Consider the following 15266-nt stretch of genomic DNA (forward strand, 5'->3'; position numbering starts at 1 on the left):
CCCATCTATTTTCTGCTGGGCTCGGCTCGTCTATTCTCTCTGGGCTCGGCCCGTCTATTTTATGCTGGGCTCGACCCGTCTATTTTCTCCTGGGCTCGGCCCGTCTATTTTCTGATGGGCTCAGCCCGTCTATTTTCTGTTGGGCTCGGCCCGTCTATTTTCTGCTGGGCTCGGCCCGTCTATTTCCCCTTCGGAACCATTTTTCTATGTACGAGTTTAAAGTAATTCCCAACAGAAAGTTGACAATATTTACCAACGTTAAATATTTTTAATATTCATAAGAGCATATTTTCGGGGTTAATTCGGTTGGTAGGGTTGACCTAACCAAAAAAATGTCAACTCGCAAATTGATAAAGCTTTTTTTTATTTTTCTAAAATTCAACCTCAACTCGAACCGAAAAATCTAATATAACTCGACATTTATAGTCTATGTTGGGTAGTTTGGGTTGGTCGGATTATCGAGTCATATGAACATCTCTAATACCTACCATTTATCTTGTTCGGTAAAGTCAACATTCAAATTCATCACATATGCATTATGATTATAGATTATATTATATTCATACATTTTTTTTTTAGTAGTATGAAATTTTGAATCTAGATTCCAACCTGAATAAAACATGTCAAATTTAGGTTTGAAAAAGTTAGATTTACGCTCGAGTTGAAAAGTAGATCAAGAAGTCAACTGGAGTATAACTCAATTAAATAAGTCATATTATTTTTTACCAAAAAGTCAAAAGGTTCGTGTAACACTGACTCGAGAGGTTGATCTTATTTGACCGTATTGACTAAGTTTAGCTCAACGTTGTAATATCAACCTTGAAGTATTGGTGTTAGGGTGAACTTCATGGATCCAGTTTGGCAATGGAAGCCATTGGCTTCTCCACAAGCAAAGTAGTAAGGATTTTGGTGTTTGAGCTCAAATTCAAAGCCATTTTCAGTACTTCCTTGTGTTGAATTTGCAAGCATTTTGGCCTTTCCCAAATCACAGTTGACGAAGCTTCTCATGTTTGGGAGCTGATATACACTGTGAGCCGGAGTTGTACTGTTTGGAGGATCGTATTTGAATACTGCCAACATTAACTTCCAAATAAGTTGGAGAATGAAAAATTCTTATAATAACCTTGAAAATGTGATCAATAAGGGTTACCTAGGATGTCATTTATATGGAAGGGACCGTTCTTAAGCGCCCAATCATTATAGTCGAAGCCGAGGTGCCAATGCTCTGAGCCACCTACTATGATCTTTCGAGATGGTGGGGTTGGTGGTAGCAATGATGGTGATGGTGGTGGTGGCGGTGATTGCTGTTGGGATGGTGGTGTTCGTGACCGTCGTGATTGTGGTGGTGGTGGTGGTGATTGTTGCGATGGTGGTATTTGAGGTCTTTGTGATGGTGGTGCTCGAGGACGTCGTGAACGTCGTGGTGGTGGTGGCAGTTGTGGTGATGGTGGTGGTGGTGATGCCAGTCGTTGTGATGGTGGTGTTGGACGACGTCGTGAACGTCGTGGTGGTGGTGGTGGCAGTTGTGGTGATGGTGGTGGTGATGATGGCAGTTGTTGTGATGGTGGTGTTCGAGGACGTCGTGAACGTCGGGGTGGTGGTGGTGGTGGTAGAAGTTGTTGTGATGGTGGTGGTGATGCCAGTTGTTGTGATGGTGGTGTTCGAGGACGTGGTGAACGTCGAGGTGGTGGTGGTGGCGGCAGTTGTGGTGATGGTGGTGGTGGTGATGGTGTTGTTCGAGGACGTCGTGATCTTGGTGGTGAGGGTGGCAACGGTTGTGATGGCGGTGTTCGAGACGGTGGCGATGTTGGTGGTGGCGGAGACGGGTTGTGGGTAGGGTTGAAAGGGGAGGAGCAATTATGTGCCCAAAACCAAGGCTGATTGGCAGAGGATAGAGTTGAGAGGCATGCCCAAATGAAGAGAATGAGTAGTTTTGAAGATATGAAAGGCATGGTTGGATAGAGAGAAACACAAAAGCCTAAGTGAATGAGTTCTTGATGTTGCCAATGTTTGAGCTGATGGGGTTTTTATATTATCACCGATCACCAAAATAGTTTCAATTTTAAATTTTATTTCCCAACTTCCGTCTTCCAATTCTGACCTCTATAATTTTCGATCAAATTGTATCAATATTAACTTTAAGCTTTTAATTTCAATGGATCGCACCTTAATTATAACTATACAATAAATTTTCTTCCAAAATTAAACTTATTTCTATTCATAACTAAGTTTTAGAAATTAAAAGAAATAACTCAAAAAAAAAAAGTTAAAATCTTGTAATTTAGTTTTAATACACACTTGAGAAAATTAAGGAACAATATTGGAGCTGAAATGGGTTGGTAATTAAAGTTCTTTCTCCACTAAAAAGGAAAAAAAAAAATAATAATAAGTTTTAAAAAATGTCAAATTTTCTTCCATTGAAAATGGCTCTAAAAAACTATTAAGAAATTGCACATTTCAAACATAAAAAAGTGTGATTTTACCAAAATACACCTTTGAAACATACCACTTATTATGGCATGACATTTTAATGATGCCAATATGACGTTTTTCATCCCCTAATAATTTCTTTTAAAAAAAATCAAAATTATTTATCAATTCCATCAATTGATTTCTGTTAAAGCTTCACCGACTCATTTAAAGCCTTACCTTTTTCGACCCTTCCATCTTTTTTTTTTTCCTTCCATTTATGACTTTTATTCTTCCTTGGGTCGAAGGGCACCAACGACCAACCCATTTCCATGGCTTCCAATTTCAACTACAAGGAGTTCAATAACAAATCATTAACCTACTCAAACAGGAGTTATATGAATGTCATGAATAACCATCCATTTCATTTGGATCCAAGCTCGAGATGATACCAACAAAATATTATCACCAAAGTTGAACACAACAAAATATCCATATCAAAATTACTAAAAGCTACCTGTTTCTCAATATATTTTCTTTTTTAAAGAGGTTAATCTTAGTCTAGTTCAATAGGTAAGACACCAATTACCATCCCAAAAATTGACGATTCTATACCCCGCTCTCCAACTCTCCAACTGCAGTTTTGTATAGTTGAACTAGCCACTACAAACTGGATCCCTATTTCTCTTCATCTCGCTCCAAAACAAAACCTGAAATGAAGCCGAAGTTTTTTCTTTAAAAAGATGATTAACCAAGTGTTCGTACTGTTAGACGAACACGACTTTCCACAATGGTATGATATTGTCCACTTTGAGCATAAGCTCTCATGGCTTTGCTTTGGGCTTCCCCAAAAGACCTCATACCAATGGAGAGAGTATTCCTTGATTATAAACCCATGATCATTCCCTAAATTACCCGACGTGGGACTTTCATCATCCAACACGTACTATTTTTTTTTTCTTATTCAAACAAGTTTATAAAAAAGTCATAAGTGTGTACCATTGGAGAGCAAATTCCTATTGGAACATCCTGCCATATGCTTTCCTCTCTTGATTACGTCTATCAGCAACCTGTACACAAAAATTAGTCCCATATATTCTTGCATGCATAATATAAAAGATTGCAGTGTACCAACCTTTTTCTTAGCAGCAGCCAGCTCTTTCTTTATTCCAGCTGAAAAAAACTTGGCAAAATAAGAAACAAACCAAATTCTCATATATTCATAAACAGAATCTGGTCCCGTGGTGCATGGTCATGTCCATACTCTATTATTCATCTAGATATATATATAGATAAACCAAATACGAACAGAGATAAGATAAAAAATCAGTAGTCCATAAGAGTTGGAAAATAATGTTTTGGGGTTTTTTTTTTTTTTTTTTTTTTTTGAGAGAGAGAGAGAGAGACTGAGACTTAGTGTTCCTAGCTATCATGTACATGTCTCATGTATCTCTGCTTCCTTACTAATGGATGTGACATTCCGGACCAAGATATAAACCAGTAAACTATACCAGCTTCCAACTCAAAAGGAAAACAAGGAAAATGGGGGAATAATATCTCAGGCAAGGAAATAAACCAAATGAAGTAATCATGACTCACCATCATTTGGCTCCAAATCCAATGCCTTCTTAAAGTTTTCAACTGCAGCATCAATGTCATTAAGAGCCATATGTGCCTGATAGGTGACAAGGTTAGTTGTAAAGAACGTACAAGTAATTAAAAGATGATACCAATAGACCTTATTCACTAATTCATCAATGAAAGATGATACCAACCTGACCTTGGCGGAACATGGCTTTTGCATTGTTCTCTCCTTCACGGATTGCAAATTCAGTGTCCAACAATGCTCCCTTTAGATCCCCTAGCTTCAGTTTACATGCCTACAATAGACGAAAGGATAACATGACTACACTAAAAGATGGAGCATCTAAACATGTCAGTTGCACCAAACAGTCGGCCACGATGAGCATCCAAGACATTCTGTATACTAGTGAATTAAACAACTAAGGTTCTTTCATTAACTCTTTAAAAGAAAATAGTATCGAATGAAACGTACTAAACAAAAACCTGTAGCCAATCCATGTATAGTTTACTAGATAAGACATCGATTTTCATTCCAAAGATTCAATGGTTCAATCCTTCAAGCCATTGTCGAATCCAAAAATAATAATACTAAATTAAAATGTCTACTTCTTTACTATATTCTCACTAAATAAAATTTTATACCCCAATGATACATTTCATGTCCTGCTAAATTCTAGTTTATCTTCAACTTCCAATATAATATATTCTTTTAATTAAACATGCACCATTTCCCTAGGACGATAGGTGGTGTGCAACATTTTTGCCTTGCACGAAAAAGTTCTTCACCTTGATACATAAACAATGAAACATGAAATAAAGAATAGCAGGCCGTATGAATTCTCCTTGAAGGAATATTTTAACTGGAAAATAATTTCAAAGTTATTAATTAATGTTAGAAAAAACTTGCAAAATAGACAGAAAGAGCAACTTGATGTAGAAAGACATTATGAAAACTGCAGATAATTAAGGAAAGAATAACGGTTCATATTTTAAAGCAACGCACAAAAATAAAAATAGTACCGGCACATGGATAAAGAAAATAAACACACCCCACTGCATCCCAACTTTGTACCAAGCAAAGAGTATAAGGTGTTTTGAAGTTCCCAAAGAATAATAACAATGAAAATAATTTCCTAAGCACAAAATACGCCTAACAAACAATTAATTTGAATAATCATTTCCATATGAAATGGAATGTGCTTATATTCAACCTTCCTCCTTGAGATTTTTTAAAATGGCATCATCTTTGTATGAGGGAACATTTATGAATATATACAAAATAAAATTTCGTCACTAAGTACTTGATGAAAACTTACAGAGCTGTTTGTAAATATTTGTGATTTGGTCTTCCTCAGACATGAACTCTTCTCTGTTAAGAACACAAAAGATCAAAGATCTGAACAATGTCTAACTAATGTACGGATTCCATAAATGTAAGTAATGCAGGTAAATGAAGAGTTTACCTTCATCAATCCCTTCTCTCTCCCAGCAAATGTCAAGATATCGCAAAGCCTTCCTGTACTTTCTGAGAGCCATCTTGTAATCTTGTTTCTATGAATTTTATTCAATATTTTGTTATTAAAAATGGAAGTAAAATAAAGTGAAATTTTGAAGATAACTAATAAGTGAATTGATGATAATAACTGAAGAAGTACAAAAAAATTGTCATTAGACTTCAAAGAACCTTCATAATAGATTTTACCTTAAAATGTTCATTACCAAAAGCCTTAATAGAATCCACAGCACTCATCCACCAAGAAAGTTCAAAAGGACTCTGGTCAAGATCAGCTGGCCAATCAGGATAGGCATCACCATCTTTGAACAAATTTGATACTCCATCATCTGTCCCTTCAGGGATTTCTCCACAATCCTTGATTACAACATCAAGAGTTGGACGATCATTCTCACCAGTTAAGATATGTTCAATTGAGCGAACTACTCCCATTCCTTTCACCACCTTCCCAAAGACCACATGATTTCCATCCAAATGAGGTGTACGTGTTGTTGTTATGAAGAATTGAGACCCATTTGTGTTGGGACCAGAATTTGCCATAGACAACATTCCTTTCCTTTCATGTTTCAGTTCAAAATTTTCATCTTCAAACTTCAAACCATAAATAGATTCTCCCCCAGAACCATCGCCGGCGGAAATATCCCCACCTTGAATCATAAATCCTTTGATTACACGATGAAAGCAGACACCCTAAAATTTTAAACAATTGTGGCTTCAAATACTGGAAAACGAACTCTACATAATCATGTTTGGAGAAAAATGAAGTTGTGCATTCTAGAAAATGCAACAAACCTGTGTGTCAAGCCTCATTAACCAACCAGAATATACAAAGTAAAGCCACAAAAAGTGTGCATGAGGTAGATAATATTTACAAAAAATACATTCATTCATATAATTTCCATTGTAACAGTGTGAACAAGAGAATCAACGAAAGTGTCAGCAAGAAAATCTCCATGGTAACAATAATATTTTGAAACACAAAAACTTACTTTCCTTCAAGTTTAAGTAAATAGAAGAAATCTAATAGTCTACCATAGGTGTTTGCAAAGATAATACATAGTATATAAACATATTTATCACACAGTAAGAAACAGGCATAAGATTTGAGTAACCACCTAAACCTTGTGAAACGAACTACATTTCAGAAACTTGTAAAAATTTTGGAAGCATTGCAGGGACCTGATGATCCAAATGATGGTATCATATATTCATTTACAAAAATGCATATGCATCATTAGTAAATATGACAGCAGCTTACAAAATATGCTTTATTTCAATATTTCTCACTGAACTTGGAAATATTTTATCAAGCATGACCTGACATTCCAATTAAAGATGTAAACAAAAAAACAAGTATTCCAAGTTTTATTCGGCTTGATGCACCTGAGTGATGCTATGACTATAATGGTCCTTAGCCTTGCATACTGGTTAGAAAAGTGCCTCGGCGAGCCCACATTAGGCACCTCAATTCTAGAGGCATGCACCTCGGTGCTTCAAATATTCATTTCTCTACTCAATTGCAATTTAGAACTTAAAAGCTTTAATTCCTTACATTTTTCGTTATCTTATTCATGATACTTTTTGTTTCATGTATTAAGAAAAATTATTCACTCATTAAAAAGAAGTCTGCAGTTTTTTTTTTTTTTTTTTTTTTTTTTTTTTTTACCTTTTGTGCTTAAGGCTCACAGGCAGGCCACTAAAAATGTTGGGTTGAAGGTTTTTCTCATACACTTACATCTCGGCAGGCCACTAAAAATGTTGGGTTGAAGGTGCTTTTCACCATAGAAATCAAGTCAAAAGAAGATATGCTATAACACAAGGGAACTTTAATGTAGTTTAACTCATCCCGGTGTGATTTATCATTAGCGATCACTTTTTCCCAGAAGATATCAATCACTCTAGTAACGTCAAACTTTTTCATAGCAGTCTTATGAATAAAGTTTCAGAAGAGCGACCTTCAATTTCCATTTTCTTTATTCGTTTTCCATTTATGCATGAAACAATACAGGGAAACAAAGTGTTCATCTCCTATCAATTCACAAACAGAAGAAATCCCTGCTAGAAAAGACAGTATGCCTTTTCTTTAAGTTCAGACATAAAGATAGCATCTACAAAAGCATAACCCTCCGCCAAATCTTAAGCCTCAAACACAAATTTCACAACCGAAGGCCAGAAAAAGTTAACGGCGACTTCGTAATTATCTTTTCTTTATTCAGTTACGTATTGTTCGACGGAATCAACATCCAAATCCATTAAACAACAGATAGGCAAAGTAAAAGGAAAGCAGGACGGTCCTTAACCTATAAGAAAGTAGGCAAACGCAGGTTAGGAACGTACTACGACGAAAAAGTCTCCAAAGCAGGAAGAAGAAAAAAAAAAGCAATAATAATCCAACATTTACCGAGGATATCACTATCTACTAAAGCCAAAAGCAAAAGTCCCCTCAAATCTCGGAAACAAACACTTCGACCGACGAACACAAAGCAACAAAATCATCAGAACTACAAGTCCTTGCTTCATCTCTCATACACAAACAAGCTTCAACTTCCAAAAAAAAACAAATATGCAATCGAACAAAAATGATAAAAAAAAAAAAAAAAAAAAAAAAAAAGACGTGTTGTGTAAGGACCTTGAAATGGAGAGGAACGCCGGTGTTAGGAGCAATGCCTTTCTCGCCAGTGCAAAGCGCCCTGAAATTCTCGGCGGTTTTAGGAACGACATCGTCATAGAGCTCGATGACGATTCTACCTTCAAGCTCTCCGCCTATGGTGATGTCTAAGAAGCACCTTGGCTTGGACATGGTGGTGGCTCTGGTTCAGATTCTAGATTCTAGAGTGTTCTTTGGTTCTTGGAGAAGGCGAAGAAGAAGGGTGTCTTTCTTTTTCCCCCCCTTTTTTGGTTTTCTCTGCTACAAAGAGTCTCTCTCCCGCTATTTATTTCTAAATATGTAACCAACCCTCTCTCAAATTTTAAATGCATTTGTTCCTGGTGTCGTGCGAACGCAGAAGTTTACACTAATACCCCATTTTTCCCAACATTAAATAAATAAATAAATAATGCAAAAAAAAAATATATATATATATATTTATATATATATATATATATATATATATATATATATATATATATATATATATATATATATATAGATCGTGACGTTTAGTAACCCAGCTCGTGCAATAAGGAGTACGTTGGTTTTCGAATCGAGGGAAAACCCGTTCTTGAAAAAGTGTGACCATCCAATTGAATCGGACAAGAACATTGTAAAATATTGAACTCTCTTGCTCATGTGAACACGGATGCTATGGTAAGCCTTGATTGCTCGATTGTTAACTAACTGAGCTCTCGACTAGCTTTTTAAATGTATGGTAGAATTTAATCTTTTAAATAGAATTGGGAGCATATAAAATAATAATTATTCATTAATATATAAGCGAATAAAAATAATAATGAATAACATTAAAGGTTTAAAGGGAAGTGAGAGCAAAAGGCAGTTGTAGTAGATGATCTTCGAGAAAAACAGTCACTTTGTAAGGTTAGCATGGGAAGTTAGTTCATGAGCTACTAAATTACCTTTACGATCGATAAGGGAAGTTCATTTGTATAGCAAAAATTTTAAAGAAGATTCCCGAGAATCTGAAAATGTGAATTCCTACTTCAAATGCTCGGGATATTCCCTTCTTATTTAAAAAAAAAAAAACAATGGGGAGACGCCAAGAGCCAACGAATCAAGAAACAGTTTTCAACAGCTCCTTACAAATTTGACGAGACTCCACAACACTGAAATCAACTGAAAATACAACGAAGAGACCTAAAAGTCAACCTCAGCCTATGACACAAGGTTGTAAAGAGTCGATTGACAGAGTCGTCAACCAATTGAATGGGGGAGGATGTTACGGTCATGCTTGCCCAAAAGATGACTCAGTCTTGCTTGTCCGAGTCAGTTGACAGGGACGCTTGTCCGAGTCAGTTGACAGGGACGTCAACCAATTGAGTGGGGGAGGATGTCACGGTCATGCATGTCTAAGGCGTGTTGTCAATGGCCGCATGACAAATATCCTAATTTTGCTTGTCCATGGTTGCATGCCCATTCCAAACCCCTTTTACATGCTTTCATCCCAAATAGGTCTTTACTCACAATAATACTTTTATTTCATATATATATATATTAAACAAATGTACGATAAATGACACAAAATGAAAACGAGGAAACGAAAATAAAATGAAAACCTCACAACAACAGATTTTTCCCGACAAAACAATCAACTTTTGAAATAATATCGGAGTTTTGAAACAAAAATTCCGACCTATTCACATGAACTTCGAAAGAAAATTTATGAGCCTCAGGAAAGTTTCAGGGCAAACAAACTGATGGTGTATATAAAAAAAATCATCAGTTTTTGGTTTGGTTTCTTCACATAAACATGGCTTTCCTACAAATATTTTGTACCATTTTTATGAGTAATAAACAGAAGTGTAATCTATTCAAAGGGGAAGGGCCACTAATCCTGCAAAATTTCAAGCCTTCACCTTTCTTTTATGTACCTTATATATATATATATATATATATATATATATATATATATACCTCCAATGTATATCTTCTTATTTTCAAAATCATGGTGGGAAGAAAACACCTTACGCATCTTCGATCCCCGGATTTTGAATTCGGCTTTTCCAGCAGTAGCTCTCGGATTTTGCATCATCCTCGTCGTCGTCCTCCGTGCTGTTCTCCCCTGTGGTCGATGTCTCCCCTGTCCCTGCTAACTGAAGAGGACCTTGTGGTGAGCCAGCTTGAGAACTACACACCATTGACGAATCACCGTAGTGAACTCGAGGCACCAATAATCCTCCAAGAACAACTACGGATCGGTTTGCAGGGGTGACTGCAGATACTGGATGTTTTCTTGTGTGGAGTCGGTATTTCTGGATTCAGCAAAAGATATCGTTAATTTCATTGATGTATGTGACACGAAACGTTACGAAAACAATATGTTTAGTAGTTCATCACAGAATCAAAGAGAAAAGACATTAAAAGTAACCTGCAGATGGCTCTTCACTTCATCATTGGTGAGACCATCTACCTGCATTAGTTCTCTAATCTGCTTCGGTGTCGCCACTGGAAAAGATAACAAAAGTTTCGAATCAAACCCGAGAATCTCCATCACTTTGAGTCCAAAAATCGATACCAACAACCGACATCGTCGTTCTTGGTATCACATATAGTAGCATTTTACTTAACCATGTTGATTAAGGTCTATAGTTGTTCATGATTTTGAAGACAACAATCATTTAGACATTGGTGGTTAAACATAAACTTCATATCTTACCATGAGATCCCCCGAGCTGCTGCAACGCGCTAACGAAACATCGATGCAACTCTTGTGACCAGCATCTCCGCTGTTTACGAGACGACTGCTGTTTCTGCTGCTGCATTCCGGTTCTTAAATTCACAAGAGAACTCAGAGTGGAAGACGAAACAACTCGAGTACCACTCGAAGCGGATTCCTCTATCGGATTTTTGATTCCCGGAGTGCAAAGAGAAAGCGCATGAATAGGAAATTCCTTAAATGGTACATGGATCCTCTCCCCATTCTTATTTCTACAAGTCACTAGGCCTACTTTTTCATTTCTCTGTGATCATCCAAACAAGAAAGAGTACACCAAATTCTAAACTGATTATCAAGCAGATAACAAGATCAAGTTCGACAATTATAGGAGAAATTCTTATACCTTAGTTTCGAATTTGGAATCTCGTTTCCGATCGGACTTCCAAAGCTGAACAGAACTCATCCAATTCTTCTGATCTTCTTGTTCTTCTTCATAGCATTCTTTCTTCATAGGTATGAACTCTTCCAAAACCGGTTGGGGTTTGGGAACTACACATAGCAATGACTCCTCCTTCACAGCTAAAATGGCTGAAACACAAACATCAACAGCCCTAAGAATCCATTCAAACGTTTGAATTTCAATTGATCCAAAGAAATTCCACAAAATCCCAAATCTAAGAAATAAACCTCTGGTTAGGTATAATTTCAAATTCATCTCATTAGGAATTGAAACCTGTAATTTCAAAAGAAGAACTCACCGTCTTTCAAGAGAATCATACAGAGAGGAAGCTCCCGTTTGAAGGCATCGATCTTCCTCATTTCATCCTCCAAACTTTTGACGAAATCGTTGAGCTTCGAAACCCTGTCGGGCACATTTCCGATCATGGAAACCTCTTTGAAGAAATCGGTGAGCGTTTTGGGCACAAAAGTAGGTCTAAAATCCAAACTGAGTTCAGATTGAAGCAAAACCATTGTTGATCTTCGTGTTCTCAAGAGAACCCAGATCTTCTTCGTTTGAATTTATGGATCAAAAGCTGAGAGAAAAATTGAAAAAAACAAGAAAATTAAAACAGGATGGAGGTGGTTACGTTCATATACTATACAGTGAGAGATCGAAGAATTTGGGAGGAGAAAGAAAAAAAAAAGGATCTGATATGGAGAGATTCACTTCAGCGTATTTTATTTCATTTCTTCTTCACTCCTTTTTAAATCATTAGATAATTTTGATTCTTTTTATTCTTTCTCTTTAAAATTTTGTTTAACAATTAAATTATTTTATTATTTATGTATCCCACGTCCACTAATTTAGAGAATGATTTTCATTAGTGCGAGACCTTTGGTAAAACACAAAGTAAAACCATGATGATATGGAAATCAACCCAAGGGAAAGTATGAAACGGATTACCTTGATGATCAAGATCAATAGTAAAGAAAACTCGTTTCTAAACTCATGATTCGAATCACCCCACAAGAGGGTTTGATCAATACCACTCGAATGACTATACATGCAAGTTCTAAACACAAGAATTTGAAAGGAAAGTTTAGCTCCCAATAAAGTTAAAATAGAAATTCTATTTTTAATTCTAATCCAAGAAAAGAAGGTTTTAGTGAATGAGAAATACTACCTCCCTATTAAAATGGCTAGTTAATGGCCTAACTCCTATATTTAAAACTAGCTTACAACAAATAATTAAACTATAATTAAATAATGCAAATAATAAAATGTGCTTATTAGTCATCCTTGGACTATTTGATAAATTCAGTGGAACTTAAAGTGCATTTAATTCATCTCTGTCTTGAAGCTCAACTTTGCATAACATATAAGAGAGGTCTCCAACGTCTTTTAGAATTTCTTTTGATGAGCTCACCATAGCTTGAATATAACTGTATAAGGTTTGTTGTAGCTTCTTGGCTCTCGTCCTTGTAATTGGACCTTGAGGTATGGAAATTCCTTGGTCGTGGTTCATATCACATGGTATCAGAGCAATAGGCAGAGCCCGCGTCGACCTTTTATCTAATAAATGCATCCCTTCCAAAAGTTGGGGTTTGTTGCACGTATTAGCTCTAGAATTACTACGGTTCTCCATTGATGTGAGGCCTTTTGGGGAAGCGGGGAAGCCCAAGCATATGACGTGAGGCCTTTCCACTCAAAGTGGACAATATCATACAATTGTAACAATTTAAACTCTATAATTTTATTTCATTTCATTTCTCAATTTTCAGACCGTATCGATGGGAACATATGAAGTCCTCGATGCATGTTCATACTAAGTCGCTTGTAACACATGTAGCTTTTCAGACCGTATCGCTGGGAACATATGAAGTCCTAGATGCGTGTTTAGACTAAATCGCTTGTAACACATGTAGCACTAGATCATCAAATATCTCAACGCAAGAACATTTGTTTGAGATTTGAATCACTCCACAAGCAAGATCGATCATGTCAATTTAAATGGTTCTAAACATGCGATCTAAACTATATAAAATGGTAAAAAAACTTATCAATTGACTAATATATATATGTGTAATATGCTCAATCTACTGCATTTTTTAGGTGAAATGTTCATAATTTATGACCATAATTAGCTGCTATGTAAATGTAACCTAAAAAGTAAATAAAAATCTTAAAATGCATTAAAAAAACACTCCGTAATTATCATCCACCCAAAATTTTTAACCACGACCGAGTGAAGTTTGATTTTTCTTCAATGTGACATGAATTGTAACATCTTGTGATAATTTGAACAATATTTTCTTCACATCTTCGTTAAAGTTTATATTACATGATTGATGTTTTGGTTCATATCACTCTCTTTCGGTTCATTTGTATCCACACCATTTTAACCATTCCCGTAAGTTCAAAAATCTAACGACAATTTTTAGAATTAGTAGTGTATCTCGTCGATCTTCCTATTTCTAACAATTCTCGAGTACTCTAGATAACCTTCATCATTAGTTTTCACGGACTTATAATTTAGATTAAATGGAGTGAAATTTACAACTTGCCCCAAAAATGTTTGCATATCATCCCAAAAATGTTTGCGTATCATAATTTAACATGAGCTATTAATACCTATTAATTTTTATATATTTATTTTTTAACTTTAATTAATTAATTAAATATTTGCAACCTTAACATTGATTTAAAATAAACTATTAAAAACTAATTATCATTAATAATTTTTTAAATATATATTTAATTTATTATCACAAAAAATTATGAAATAATTGAATTGCCTATTTACTAAATTTACTAATTTTATGTTGAGAACATTTTATTGAAATTAAATAATATAATAAAAGGGTTGAAAATACTTTATTTATTGAAATTTGGATAACATTTTCTATATATTCAAATTTTAATTAAGATTTATCAAATTACCAAGATACCCCTATCAAAACAACTACCGAAATCTTAAAATGATGGAGTAATTATTTTAAAAAATCTAAAAATTCAAACTAAAATAACCAAAATCTCATAATAATTATGAAAATTACCGAATAATTTTTTAAAAAATATCCAATTGATTAATGAAAATGACAATTTAATCCACTCTTATACTTTTGAAAATGAGAATAAAAAATAAAAAATAAAAAATAAAAAACTCTTAAAATGAATTTAGATAATCTATGATTCAACCTACTGCTCGTAAATTTAGTAGAGTTTAGCTTAAAATAATCTTATCCAATTAGATGAGTTTTTGTCCAATAAAATCATGTATATATCGTGTATTAAAAGATAAATAATCTTTTCATAGATTTATAAGAATTTAAACTCTAAATTAAAATAATCTAGACCCATCGAATCAAGTATATATTACATTAATAAATGAATGAATAATTCCCGTAAACTAAAATACACGAATACTTTCAATAAATTAAGTTATACAAAATATCGTGTAATAAAAACAACTAAAATCTTCCTCAAATAAAAAAATATCCAAAACCCTACCAAAAAATAACTGGCTGAGACGTCAACTAATAATAATAAATATTGTATTGTATTCCTGACAAACCATTTAAATTAATTTTGTCATTTTGTGACACGTAATTTAATGTTTAAATTCTATTTTAATTCCTAAAATTTTAAAATATCTCGTTTATAATTTAAAACTTTTAAATTTATTTAAATATCTCATCTATAATTTGTTCAGTTAAATTACTAAAGAGTAATTATTGTTTAATAAAATTGTTATAAATAAGACTATTGCAAATTTTATATAATAATAAATGAAATTCTAAATTTTAAAATCCACTAAATTTTAATTTTATTATTGAAGTTTTATATAATAATAAATAAAATTCTAAATTTTAAAATTGAATAAAATTTAATTTTATTTAAATTATAGAAATTAAATTTATAATTCGACTCATATATAAATGATAGCTCATATCAACAATATCATATACTTAAAAAGAAGTAAAAACTA

At 34.4% G+C, this 15266-nt stretch overlaps 3 protein-coding genes across 3 annotated transcripts; all 3 read right to left on the minus strand.

Moving 5' to 3' along the window:
* Positions 1 to 756: 756 nt before the first annotated feature.
* LOC111777023 (uncharacterized) lies at positions 757 to 1952 on the minus strand. Its single transcript, XM_087118494.1, has 2 exons — positions 1151 to 1952; positions 757 to 1070 (listed from the first exon to the last, which is right to left on the minus strand). Exons 1-2 carry the CDS (start codon positions 1950 to 1952, stop codon positions 814 to 816), a joined length of 1059 nt encoding a protein of 352 aa, XP_086974620.1. The 3' UTR covers positions 757 to 813.
* An 860-nt stretch (positions 1953 to 2812) lies between these two features.
* LOC111777525 (peptidyl-prolyl cis-trans isomerase CYP40) lies at positions 2813 to 8468 on the minus strand. Its single transcript, XM_023657168.2, has 9 exons — positions 8136 to 8468; positions 5696 to 6196; positions 5457 to 5544; positions 5310 to 5362; positions 4185 to 4289; positions 4009 to 4084; positions 3545 to 3582; positions 3409 to 3479; positions 2813 to 3119 (listed from the first exon to the last, which is right to left on the minus strand). Exons 1-8 carry the CDS (start codon positions 8304 to 8306, stop codon positions 3426 to 3428), a joined length of 1086 nt encoding a protein of 361 aa, XP_023512936.2. The 5' UTR covers positions 8307 to 8468; the 3' UTR covers positions 2813 to 3119; positions 3409 to 3425.
* Positions 8469 to 10061: 1593 nt separating this feature from the next.
* LOC111777526 (transcription factor HHO6) lies at positions 10062 to 12019 on the minus strand. The gene is made up of 5 exons (XM_023657169.2): positions 11595 to 12019; positions 11240 to 11424; positions 10837 to 11140; positions 10549 to 10625; positions 10062 to 10432 (listed from the first exon to the last, which is right to left on the minus strand). The coding sequence occupies exons 1-5, from the start codon at positions 11806 to 11808 to the stop codon at positions 10145 to 10147; spliced, it is 1068 nt and encodes a 355-aa protein (XP_023512937.2). The 5' UTR covers positions 11809 to 12019; the 3' UTR covers positions 10062 to 10144.
* Between the last annotated feature and the right edge of the window lie 3247 nt (positions 12020 to 15266).

This window comes from Cucurbita pepo, chromosome 16 (assembly GCF_057944985.1).
Source record: "Cucurbita pepo subsp. pepo isolate OVF chromosome 16, ASM5794498v1, whole genome shotgun sequence".
NCBI lineage: Eukaryota > Viridiplantae > Streptophyta > Magnoliopsida > Cucurbitales > Cucurbitaceae > Cucurbita > Cucurbita pepo.

Excerpts from the sequence above, each read along its gene's own strand:
- LOC111777526 (XM_023657169.2), bottom strand. The coding sequence starts at position 11,808 with ATGGTTTTGCTTCAATCTGAACTCAGTTTGGATTTTAGACCTACTTTT. Across the intron at positions 10,626-10,836 it reads GCAGCTCGGGGGATCTCATG|TGGCGACACCGAAGCAGATT; the intron begins GTAAGATATGAA and ends TATCTTTTCCAG. Across the intron at positions 10,433-10,548 it reads AAGTGAAGAGCCATCTGCAG|AAATACCGACTCCACACAAG; the intron begins GTTACTTTTAAT and ends TGCTGAATCCAG.
- LOC111777023 (XM_087118494.1), bottom strand. The coding sequence starts at position 1,952 with ATGCCTTTCATATCTTCAAAACTACTCATTCTCTTCATTTGGGCATGC. Across the intron at positions 1,071-1,150 it reads CCATATAAATGACATCCTAG|TATTCAAATACGATCCTCCA; the intron begins GTAACCCTTATT and ends TAATGTTGGCAG.
- LOC111777525 (XM_023657168.2), bottom strand. The coding sequence starts at position 8,306 with ATGTCCAAGCCAAGGTGCTTCTTAGACATCACCATAGGCGGAGAGCTT. Across the intron at positions 4,085-4,184 it reads CCATGTTCCGCCAAGGTCAG|GCACATATGGCTCTTAATGA; the intron begins GTTGGTATCATC and ends GTCACCTATCAG. Across the intron at positions 3,583-4,008 it reads GGATTTGGAGCCAAATGATG|CTGGAATAAAGAAAGAGCTG; the intron begins GTGAGTCATGAT and ends AGTTTTTTTCAG.